This window comes from Apaloderma vittatum, unplaced genomic scaffold (assembly GCF_000703405.1).
Source record: "Apaloderma vittatum isolate BGI_N311 unplaced genomic scaffold, ASM70340v1 scaffold3825, whole genome shotgun sequence".
Lineage (NCBI taxonomy): Eukaryota > Metazoa > Chordata > Aves > Trogoniformes > Trogonidae > Apaloderma > Apaloderma vittatum.
In genome coordinates this window covers 1-12,747 of record NW_009718603.1, presented here as the reverse complement: position 1 = coordinate 12,747, position 12,747 = coordinate 1, and the positions used below count along the sequence as shown (strand labels likewise).

Here is a 12,747-nt window from a genome sequence, read left to right as displayed (position 1 = left end):
CTGCTGAGCCTGAACGTGCACTTTTATACATCGCAAAGTTCAAACAACTTCAGTACATTTCTTAGATATAAATTGCTGTATGGATAAAAGTAATTGCTATAGTATAGAGCAATAACAATTAGTACACTGAGTAAAGCAGTGAGAAATCCATCTGACTACAGATTGCTTTTATTAACTAAGTCCCATTATATCCATGTAAAGCGTGCTTTACAGGATATAATAGTTCCTGAGATTTGGCTTACAAGATGGAAAATTTAATGATGCCTGGTTCTACAAGGTACAGAGTATTGCAGGCCTAGGACCAAAGGTTCAATACAGAGTTTCAGCAACTCACGTGAAAATACCCGTGTTTTCTATTTTAAGAGCACTCTAGAGCCCTGGGTTTTGTCCTGTTGAATTTACTGGCCCATTTCTTACATATCCGAGCAGAGGAAGACTTCACTTCAACCGGCCACCTAAAACCAAGTCCTCTCTCTAGTATTCTCTTCTTCCTCACTCTTCTGGGAGACAGACCTCAGTATCAGCTGGAAGAAAGCCCTCTTAAATATCTCTACAGCCAGCTTAGGAATAACAACTAACAGAGAGGTGGTTAAGAGCTTCCTCCTGACTCATCTTTCTGTTATGACATGCATCCCATTAAACAGCTTAATAAAATGGTCCCACCACTCATCCCACACCTATTGCAGAAGGACCCTCTGCAGTTCTTCACAAACACAGAGATTAAAAAACTGAAAAGAAAAATCAAAACTAAGGTCAATAAAGAGATTCAGGGATAAGGTATCTCACAGAGCATGTTAAATAAAATATAACCTAGAATCAAGGAAGAACCTGGCCTGTTCCACAGCTCTGGGGAACTATTTGTGCTACTTAAAAGTTGAATCTCAGCAATTAGTCTAGCAAACCTATTTTTTTTCTTTATAAGCCTGATGTTTTTTCACTGATCAGTTCCAATTTCTTACAGTAGGGAATTCTAACTTTTTCCTTTATGTTGTTACTTCATTTGAGCTGGATTGAAAGCCTGTATATAAGTTGTGCATGCACACAGAAGTACATGGAAATGTGTAAGCTGATGGCACCTTAAATCTTTATTTATAGTGCAACAATCAGCTGGAAATGTCTGTAGAATTCAAACCCATTAACAGAATATGAAGTATTTCTCCCAGGTCCTCTAGAAAGCATTCCTTTTTTCTGCTTCTCTGATGCTCTGCATGATAGCCTCTTATCTGAGCATAAGACAGCATTTTTTAAAACTATGTACACATGCTCATTTCCATCCGTGGGTTTTTTTTAGAAACTATATGCAGTTGGGTTCAGAAAAAGGCAGGGAAATAACACAACAGGTTTTATTTATGGAGTTCTGAGAACAGGCTCCTTAGAAGAAGGGATAGTCAGTAGGCATAACCTTCCAAAATTACAAGAAGTTGGTTTGGGGCAATGGCAGTCAACATCCCATATAAAAGCTTTTGAGCTGATGAAAAATTTGAAGGTGCAGAGAAATCAGATGTACCTAAGTGCTGCTTTCCTGTGAACTTCATTATCTGTGGGCCCATGTCAATTAATAAGCTTGTTTAACAAGCCTGTCTCTCAGTGCTGCATAATTATAAGCTGCGCTAAACACTTCTTGAAAGAGATCTAGTGCTTTGGTAGCTGAAGCACAGGTTCACCATCAGCTGAAAATAATCAGTGAAACTCTCACAGTTCCAGCCCCTCAGCAGATCTCCTCTGTGGAAGAAGTTCAGGCTTACTCAATAGGTGTTATAAATAATTCTGACAAATCTTGCTTAATTCTCTCCATTAGTACCTGCCACTTGGCTCAACGTAGTGGAAGAAGGATATTTAGAGTCAAACAGGAAATAAATACAGCCTGAGAATTCAGTCATGACAGCTGTTCCGTTCTTTGTAAACACAGATCTTCATTTATGCTAACTGAGAAGAAAATAAGTCAAATAAATTCTAGGTGGAAATTACATTTGCATTCCAAAGCCAAATAAAACAAAAAAAATTAAACTTCTTGTGGAGGACATCTTTAAGTTGTTTTACATAAAATCAGAGTATTCTATTCCAATTATGATCTCATTGCATTTTTTAAATGCCTTAATGTTTTAGAAAAGGTACTTGATTTCAGGAGGATATTTATCCATGCAGTTTCAATTCCATACATGTTTTTTAGTTTGTTTTAGGCTTTAGTCTCTCGAGAACTTTTGACTTAGAAGAGATCGTGTTTCATTAATGCATTAAGTAGATCTGTTGTATTATGGGGGCCAGTTAGCTCAGTGAGTTGAGCATGGTGCTAACAACACCAAGGTTGCAGGTTCAATTCCCATTCGGTCCCCGTGTGTTGCCTAATCTAGTCAGGAGGTGGCATCTCTGGTCACAGGGAAGCTGGATTAACATGATCTCTAAGGTCCCTTCCAACCTAGGCCAGTCTATGATTCTATGATATAGCTGGAAATTGCTTTGAGCGTCTTTGATTCAACAGGACAAAATAAGAAATACAGGTTATTGCTATGTTCATGAAGCAAAAGGAAATCTCATCAAGGATAAGTGGTGTTATAACAACATATGTTTGCATGAGAGCTCTGCAAATAGGGAAGGTATTTCAATGATATTGTAATGATAAACACAGTCTTTCTTGAGAAAAAGCTCTTATTTTTTAAAAAGTAGTATGCATTCATAATGTTAGCTAAAAAAGAGGAAATTAAACTGAAACCTTGTGACTGCTGTTGTAATAAACACCTTGGACCACGCTGAATTTCCAGGGCACTACTCTAGCAATGCACCAAACATTTCTGTGGTTTCTGGACTTAAAGCAGGGATAAACATCTCTTCAAATCATGGATAAAAAGGAGATAGTTTAAACTGAGATCATGTCACTTGCAAGAGAAAGAGTTTTGCCATTTCATCTCACCAAATGTCCCTGCGACCCTTAAGCTGTGCCACAGAAGTATTTGTGACAGGGACACGGGTGTGTATATCTTTGTCTCGCGGAGTCGGAGGAGGAGGAAGGGAGCAACAGCTTGGCCAGGTGCTGGTGCTGACAGAGCTGTGTGCCGTGGGACTGGGAACAGGGCTTAGCAACAGCTCAACAGCTAAAGGAAATTCTCCCTCTTCCAGGAGATTCTGAGGTAAGGAACAGCCAGCGCAGCCGGTTCTTGGGCAGCTTTCAGTACGCAGCTTTGGTTATGTTTGCACACTGGTGAAGGCTGTTTCCTGGTGTTTTCAAGTTTTTCAGTACTGCAACAGAATCTGAGTCCATGGTAGCTGTTCTGTCCTAGGCTAGTAAATAATATCTCAAAAAGTAGTGAACTGGGATACTTATTTGATACCTCTGTGCTTTCTTTCGCTCCCTTCTAGCCATCAGTATAGATTTAGCAGCTTCTCTGCCTTTTAAGTGAGAAGGAAAGTCAGTTGAAGGCTCCATCTTTTAGGATTCTCGTCTTACTTCATTTTCTCAAGCCATAGTCTAGTGTCAGTGTCGCAAGGCTCTAAGCTAGGGCTACGTCAGCTGTGGCTGAGCATCTCACAGCAGGAAGCTGTTGCTTGATGTTACAGGGCCATTTGCATTCCATTCCCACCCATAGCATACAGCAGCTAGCTGACTGTGACGCAGGTAGTTTCTCTGACTGTAAGGCTCTGGTTATGAAAGAAATGGTACTAATTCAGATGCATAGGTGCAAGGGTTGAAAAGATTAAATTCCTTTACATCAAAGAGATGTAGATATTTGTTAAAATTATTAAAAGCATATATTTCCAATCTCCCTACCTGAAAAGACAGATTACCTGTTTCATTCATGGAACAGTGGGACATTTGGTCAGTGGTGTAATTTATTTTGAATGCTCTAGACAATATTTCTCCTCACAACTAGCTTTTTAAAAAAATCTGGTAATATTAAAGAAAATAATCTGCCTAATTGATACAAGTCTTGAACAAGTGGAATGGGATACCCGGTTTGGTAATTTGTTGGTGAAAAACATGGCCTGTATGAATCCTCTGAGATTACTTAGTTGAGGAGAGATTGGAAGTGGTGATAAGTGAAGCATGAAGCTAAATCATAATCCTGAACATTCGGTCAGTTTTGCTCTGAGTGTGTATTGCTCTCCTCCCTAGCAAACTCATGGGTAAATTGCCTGAAATTTTTTGTCAGCAACAAATGTGCCCTTTGAAGTAAAACACTTAGTTCATCCATTAAGGGAATCTACAAATGATACTTCTGTAAAAGCTGGTATTGAGTAAAAGCTTACTGTGCTGAGATTAGTTCACTATATTCCATTCTTATAAAAGATTAAAACAAGCCTTTAAGATCTTTTGTTCTAAGCCACAGTTTTTCTTCTGAGAGGAAAGCTTACAACATCAAAGTTAGATAAAAACCCCCACGCTTAAAATCACTGAAAAATCTGTTAAATTTTGACTGAAACTCTTGAGTTCAGTTAGGATATTTAATAAATGGCCTCCATCCCTTTTTGGAAGTTAATGATTTTTTTTTCTCAAAATTATTACTGTTAATTTATTTATGAGTCATGCTCTGATATAGTCCCTGTCCCACAGAGCTTCCAGATTACCACATGAAAGCAATTGAATTAAAAAAGGGAAAATACATTAACTCACAGGTGTACTCCTGAAAAATGATATTTTTAAATAATAAATGTCCTGACCTGAATCTTAGGATTATTGATGACCATTGGTACATACACCTGTATTTCTGAATAGGCAATCCTTATCAACAAAAGAATGTTTCTGGTAACAATCGTCCTTACTCCATTACTTACCTGCTGTTGTAATAACTGTATTTAATCCAGTCTTTCCAAATTATTTTAATTACTTGTTTGTTCTTAGTATGATGGCAGTTTTTCTGACAACATGCAAGATTTTAACAGTACAACGTGTTGGTAAATTCATCATTTGCTTCAGAAAGACCTTTATGTAGTAAAAAATGCACCACAATCGTTTTTGCAGTTTGTTTGTCCTCAGTGGGAGTCAAGAGACTCTTGTAGTGGATGTAAGTGGAAATTGTAGTGGACTTTAGAGGATGTAAATATTGATTGAATATATTGATTCATGCTCATTCAGGAAGATAGACACTAGAACACAAAGAATTGAAAAAAATGGGAGCTGACTATAAATTCTTTCTTCTGTGTTCTATACCTAGAAGAGTACTTTTTGAACAATTCACTCTTAAGGGGTTGATGATTAGCTTGATTAATTCAGTAAAGAGCTCATACCTCCTTCTCAATCCCTCCTCTGGAAATTTTCCACCATCTCTGTTTGGCAGCATGACTGATCAGCACTGATGGATTTTTTTTTTTCCCCCCATAGCCATGATCTTTTTTTTTTTCATTTTCTTTTCTTTCTTCTCCTCAATAGTACATCTCATACATTCCTAAGGGAAAAGAAATATACTTCTGACTACTCCATTACTATATTTAAAATTCTGATTAAATTAAAAGAGAGCTAGAGATTATCACTACTTGAATTTTGAAAAATTATTCTTGGCAAAAGACGCAGTACTGTGACAAGATGATCAGGTTATTAGTTACTATGACTGCAATAGTAATTGATTGCTAAGCTGAAGTGCCATGGGCCACATCTTACTTATTCCCACAACTGTCAATGGGAGTTCCACTCATGGAATGAGCAGAATTAAATAACCCAAGCCTCCCCCTCTCCTTCCCACGTGTATCTCTTCCTTGTATTGCATCTACATAATAGACTAATGACATATGAGCAAAGTAACTGTATGCAACCCTGAAATTCTGACTTTCTGTTGAAAGAAAATTCTTTCTGTGGCACACTGTGTTAGAGCTTTTATGTTTTGTTTATTAGCGGTTTTGGGTGTTACTTAGCTTTAGGGAAGAAAATATTAAAGTGTTTGCCTTGGTATATTAACATCTATCTAATTCAACTATGATACTGGAGTTCATGCCTCTACGTTAGATGGGATTGATCTCAGTGGAGTTTTAGTTTAAGACTTACTTTGTGGAGCAACTATGTATTTTTAAAATAGAAAATAAATGCCCATCGTCGATGATCTTCAGTGTGGCTGTTTTGAGGATGAGGCTGTGGATCTTACAGTTGCTCCACTCCAAGCATTTTCTAAGCCAGTGTTTCTAGCCTTGTGTTTGACAGCTATGGTCACTAGTTATTTTACCACATTAATTTATCCAATGGCATTTTTTAACAACAATAATTTTAACAATAATTTTTAACATAATTTTACAATATAATTTTACAAATTATATTGTAAAATCTTGCAAAAATCCTTGTAATATTTGATAGGATGTTAAGTGGTTTAACTGTGCTTGTTTTGACCTTGTCTTCTGATGCTATTTTGCTTTTCCCCTTATTTCTTCTTTTTTTTTTTAAATTTTATTTAAAGGTATCTTGAATAGTCATCTATAATAATAATTTACCTATTCACTTGTAATTTATGAAGTGGCAAGTTAGAGGTCTAAATAAGAGTAGAATCACAGAATGCAGAATTTATGAATGTGTTTTCCGTTTTTCTGAGCAATATAACTTTCATTACGCAAAAAACCCAAACACTATTGATTCACTAATTTTACTGAAGCTTTTAAAAATTACCAGTTTTAAATAGATACAAATTAAAATAGCAGTATTATAAACACTTAGGAAAAGAATACTCTGAATATACACTTCAGACATATGTTTTTTCCCAGTAATTATAAAAAATGTTGTATTGTGTAATTTTTTCAAAGAAATGGTTGCATTCTAGTGCAGTGATTGCATCAGACTGATGTTGTAATCCCTCTGCTCCAGTTGTGGTTAAGTTATGAGCAACACAATTAGGAACAGCAAGAAAGACCGGCACACAAGGGCTCTGTGATTTACTTGATGCAGTGATGTACATCAATAGATGAGGGATGTAGCTGTGAAGTGGTTCAACATAAAAAGAACAAATCCATGTAAAAAAATATAGTGGTTGCCAATCAAAAACTGGTTCTTGTCAGATGAAAGGGAAAAATTCAGCTATTGTTGTATGGCAAATGTACTTCTGGTTATCGTGCACAAGTTCTGATACTTCTGCAGAAGATTCTTTTTGATACACCTAGTAATATTTATATATATGTATATATGTTTTGTAAATACTATGTAAAATTACTAATTTGTTGTTCTTGTGTCTCAACATATAAATCTGCTTTGAGTTATTTTATAGTTGTGTTTTTGCTATCAGTGAATAAAAGGTGAATAATTAGTTTTATTTCACGGAATTGACAATATCGTGTATGTGTGCCTATATATGCACAGCCATGGAAGTATAATGGAAATACTATATTTTTTAATCAAAGTGTAGTGGATGAATAAAAGTCAGCAAAAAGTTACAAACAATGAAATGAGTCAAAATCGGATTCTAAGAATGATAATTGAGCGTAGTTTGTATTGTGCAATCTGTAGCCTAATTTATTTACCTTCCTAAATAAAAATGCTGTTAAATTATACATCCATCCAACCATCTATTTATTCAACTGTATAGACCCATATATGAGCCCTGTCTCTGTAATTAAAGAAGAATGGCAGTCATTAGTGCATTTTTCTAAGGCCGTTTCTATCAATGCATATACCATGACTAATTTTCCCCAATATAAATTTTATTCTTCAAAAGGTCAGGATAGTGTAAAGAATAGATAGCTATGAGCTGAACCCTTGTTTCCTCTCCTTGAATGTTGTTTCACTTAAGCTTCTGGAAGTAACTATTGCTTCTTGAGGAGTTATTGTGTGTTGAGGGATCTGTAAGAGCTTGTACACAAGGGATTGCACTTATGACATAATTCTGTGTTGCAGTTGCTTTCCTAGTTATTTATGTAGGGCCCAGAGAAACTAGAACAGTCTCCATGAGAGCATGTTGTTCAGTCACCTCTCATCAGATAGCAGTGGTCTCATGAAAATTCCTGGGTTAAAGAAACACTTGTTTCTCTGTTCTGTCTTCAGAAAGTAATTCTTTTTACCATCATTTACATACGGAGTAGTCCTGTTTTGCAGGGGAATGGTTAAAAAGATTAGAGAAACTGTAATGTGCCTTGCTAGCCCGAATTTATACTCCAGCAGCTCATATCTGCAGAGCTCAGGACTTGGTCCCAAATTCAGATCTGCATCAGGCTGTAGCGAACTGCTGTAGAGTTCTGCTTCGTGCTGCACAGGTGATGGGGAGTGTCCCTGCTGCCTGCTCTGAAGCAGCCCTGATGCCCATGGTCCTTTTTTATCATTGGAATAATTTCATCAGATTCAAATAACAGTTGGAATAGTTACAAAATAGGTTTTAGGGATTATAAGGTTTATTCCTGATTATGCTATGAATACATCAAATGCCAAATATTCCTCAGAAATATAAATGTACTGATCTCTCCAGGGACATTTAATAACGATGTTAGACTAGTAGGGATTTAAGTGTACTATAATATAATTTTTAATTTAGAGAGTAAAATCAGTTTGTAGCCTTCGATCTATGACCAGTCTCAGCCTTGGTTGAGTTTTGGAAGATAATTTGCCCAAATCCTTTCCCCTACACAAGTCCTACTCCTCCAAAATAAATTACTGACTTTCGTCTTGTGTTCCACAGTCAGAAAATCTCATAATTCTTGTCCCTTCTGCTCCTCTTGCACACTGTGTTGCAGAGCCTTCCTAGTCTGATAATACTGTGTCCCTAAAAAATAGGAATGCCTCTGCTGTTCTTTCAGGAAATGGTGATGTTGGTGGCATTTTACAGATTATTTTTTAAACTCCAGTTGAAAAGTCCCACAAAATATGCTGTCAGCCAGATGAGCTGCTGAAACTGAGAATCGGGCAGATGAGCACAAATATACTATGCTCACTGCTCACCAGTAATTTATATGACACTTCTGGCATCTTCACATATTCCCTCAGACAGTACTGGATTTACATGGGGATTCTTTTGAGCTATGCTGTATTCAGAGTTGTCTTCATCATCCGTGTTGCAGCTCAATTCCTTTGTATGCCAGAGAAGACCAGAGATAGGAAAGATTTTGAAAACATTGAAGAAGGGAAACAGAAAAAGTGGAAGTTGTGAACGAGACACTGGATAAATATGAGGAGAGAATGCTAAGAGTCAACAGCGTTGTGCTGAGAGTAGAAAGAAAAGACTGACAGAGGTGACAACATGAAAATGGAGAAGTGATAATTTCCCTCTCTCAAATACATATCTGCAAATGCTGTTAGCTAAATTCCCACCAAATAGATTTTCCAGGAATCCTGTTCACACTGAAAAGTACCTTGTCCGTCATTGCTTTATGTCCAATTCATGCACACTTGAGCAATTTCAGAAAGAGCACTAGAGAAATAGATTTATGTAATCAAATAATGCCTGCAATTCAATTGGTACCACTTTTGTTAAAACATTTTAAAAGGGTAGCATCATAACTCGAGTTTCTTGCATAATTGCATGAAGGAAAACTTGTTATCTGGCTAAATAAGGGATTTGGTTCTTGGAAAACCCCAGCAGACTGAGTGATATGAGCAAATAACAGCAAGAAAAGGGTTGTGTTCATACTTCTGGTAGGTTTATAGAAGTGTAGAATTGAAGTGTTAAGTCTGTTTTAAGAGAATATGTAGTTACATGTTTCTTCTAAATGAACTGATGTCCTCCAATTCAATTTCGTTGAAGATTCTTTTTTAATACTTTTTCTATTTTGCAAGAAATACACATAACTTTTCTTTTTGAGCAAATAAGAACTGTGAAAGCTGATTTGCAATCCAATCTTATGTAATATCTTTACTGCTGATTTTGTTACCCTGCCTTCAATAGGAATAGAGCTCTCCATATGGAAGGAATTGGGTCTCTTTCATACTTCTGTTGCACTGGAATAGCAGGCTGAGCATGTATACAGTGTATTCATTGAAATGCGTGCACCATAGCATTGCTATGTAATATCATTTACTTTTCATGTAAAAAACCATTTTTTCTAGCATTTTGGAGGATGGATCAAATGGACTGTTGGCGTTCTCAGTTTCTTTCAATAGACGATCATGTCAGCCACTGTTTTAGATATCTCCTCATGATTCTGTAACTCATTGGTTACACTTCAATACACCATGCCTGTGACATCTTTGTAGAAAAATCTTCTGTTGCCTTTACTTGAATATCTTATGTTTAAGTGTCTTTTACCTTCTGGAATGTGGGCAGCAGGCGAGAGGCAAGATAAGTATCTGCTGTGTCCAGCTCCTCAGTGGCCTCAATGTGTCTGCCAAAGAAGACATCTAGTGATGTGCTGAGTCAAGCTACAGACAACTTCTGCTCTTATTAAATCAAGTTTTGTTAGCTGTTCACCTGTCCATACTCCTTTTGCTTCAGTCTGCTATCTTCTCTTGTATTAATTTTTTTGTAGGAAGCTTTTGGACACTGAGGATGAACTCTCTGACATCCAGTCGGACTCGGTCCCGCTGGAAGTGCGGGACTGGTTAGCTTCTACGTTCACGAGGGAAATGGGAATAGTGAAGAGGAGACCTGAAGAAAAGCCCAAATTCCGAAGCATTGTGCATGCTGTACAGGCTGGGATTTTTGTAGAAAGGTGAGAGCTTTGTTTTCTTATAACAGCAAATGCTACATTTAACCAAAGTGTCTGTTGCTGAAGATCCCTAAAGTTGTGGGATGGACCTGAAGCAAATATTTGAGCCAGAATTTAGGTTTCAATTTCTACAATTGCTCAGTTTTTCTCTGTAAGAATCCAAATGAAACCTCTACATTTGTACTAAAGTTTCCTGGACTTTGGAAAATTCTGGGAATGAACTTCATAGCTTTGAAACTTCCACACTAAAACATACTGCAGTAGCATAAAAGAAGGGCTTTTCTCATAAGTTCATAAAAAGATTTATGTCGTCTTGGGGATCAGGCTCTTAAATAGCTTAGTGCTATTTCACAAACTGTGAAAAAATAATTTAAAAAAAGAGAAATTGTTCTAGTACTTTTTAAAGGAGTGATATTCCTTAATATTTTATTTGTTCTTTTAGGATGTACCGAAGAACTTCTAGCATGGTTGGTTTGGCTTACCCAGCAGAAGTGATAGTAACATTTAAGGTGAAATAAGTTTAATCATTGTGGAATTTAAATGTATTTGTACTAATGTTTAGTGACTTTTAGGGTGAAACAAATATATTTTTCTACTGAACATACGCTAGCCATAGTATTGCAGAACTAAGCACACAGAACAGAGAAATTAAGAGTTAAAAATTCATAAGTAACATTATTTTTATTGTTTCACTAATTAGTTGCGATTTCATTTAGACGTTATTAGAGCAATAGGGTGAAATTTGTATAGAAATTTTTATAGAAATGTGAGACATGGTTTTATCAGCTCCCAGTGGTATGGTAATCAGTGTCTCAGCAGCATTTGTTTCCTTTTTAGGAAAGAAAAAGGAGAAGTATTATAGGGGTAGAGCTAACAGAAGAAGCTGCAGCTTATGGAACAAGTACAGTATTTGCTGTGAATTTAAGGCATTACTGTAGTTCACACCAAAAGCAATTTTTTATACTACTAAGGTTTTTATGGTTATGTATGCAATTAAAAAAAATGGTATTTCTTGAGGTGTAGTACCTCACCTTTTCCCCTGAAAGTCGAAGTTGTATATGTCATGTTACAAGTATTTTCTTCAGTACAAGGATGGCAAGACTCTGGAAGAGATTGCTCAGAGAGCTTGTGGATGCTCCCTCCCTGGAGATATTCAAGGCCAGGCTGGATGAGGCCTTGAGCAACTTGGTCTAGTTAAGGGCCCCTCTGCCCATGGCAGGGAGGTTGGATTAGATGATCTCTAAGGTCCCTTCCAACCTAAGACATTCTATGATTTTATTCATAACTGGCACAACTATTTTCATATTAATATTGAAAAAGTTGTTAATATGTTATCTACAGTAGGAGTTTGAGAGAGTTGAACAATCGAAAACCACCAAACTCTCCCTTTCCTCAAAAAAACCCCTGGAATATCTTTTTTAGTGATTAACTGAAAACCTACGTAGACAGATGGAAATTTAATGTGTTTTTTTTTTCTTTTCCCCTCATCTACAGGATGTTGATAAATGGTCTTTTGACGTATTTGCCCTAAATGAAGCAAGTGGAGAGCACAGTCTGAAATTTATGATGTATGAGCTGTTTACCCGTTATGACCTTTTGAGCCGTTTCAAGGTCAGAAATTAGCTACAAATAAAAATATATAAGCAAAAATAAGTATGTCAAATGTAAAATACAGGAAAGCCAGGATATGTTTGAAGTGCTTTTTTATTGTACGATACAGTGCAGAATTTCAAAGAATATGGCAAATTGAGCATTGTCGTATGACAGTAGTTCTGCCAAATGGAACTTCACCCAGAGCATGCAAACTTTTCTACAACCCAAAAAATGTCAAGTCAGTTTGGGTTGGGATGTTTCTAGTGAGCAGCTAAGTTCTGTGTTAAATAAATGCACTATTTATACAGTCCATTTACTCAGATGTACTGAATCAGTGTGCCTGCTTCATGGAACAAAGATTCCTAATAAGGCAGAAAACTAGTTAGACCCAACTATTTTTTTCCGTGATATAGATCATAATATATTGCCCACCACTGGGGAGGCATTTCAGCTGACCCTTCTTCTCCTACCCAACTTGGGGCATATACAGAGAAGTCTGGTTTGCCATGGTGTTTGCAGGATGTTGCAATATGCTATGGAGTACTTATAACCAGCTTTGAAAGGCTAAAGTAAAAAATTGTTCAAAACACCAAATTTATCATTATAAATAATAATAAT

General features: G+C 36.6%; 1 protein-coding gene across 1 annotated transcript in view; it reads left to right on the top strand.

Moving 5' to 3' along the window:
* The window catches only part of LOC104274614 (calcium/calmodulin-dependent 3',5'-cyclic nucleotide phosphodiesterase 1A-like), a gene marked incomplete at its 3' end in the record, with an annotated part of 77,676 nt that extends 65,529 nt beyond the window's left edge, over positions 1 to 12,147 (top strand). Inside the window, exons 3-5 of the mRNA XM_009870301.1 lie at positions 10,357 to 10,539; positions 10,979 to 11,045; positions 12,031 to 12,147. Of these exons, the coding sequence (XP_009868603.1) occupies positions 10,357 to 10,539; positions 10,979 to 11,045; positions 12,031 to 12,147 (367 nt within the window). The remainder of the gene's footprint in view (positions 1 to 10,356; positions 10,540 to 10,978; positions 11,046 to 12,030) is intronic.
* Positions 12,148 to 12,747: the final 600 nt, after the last annotated feature.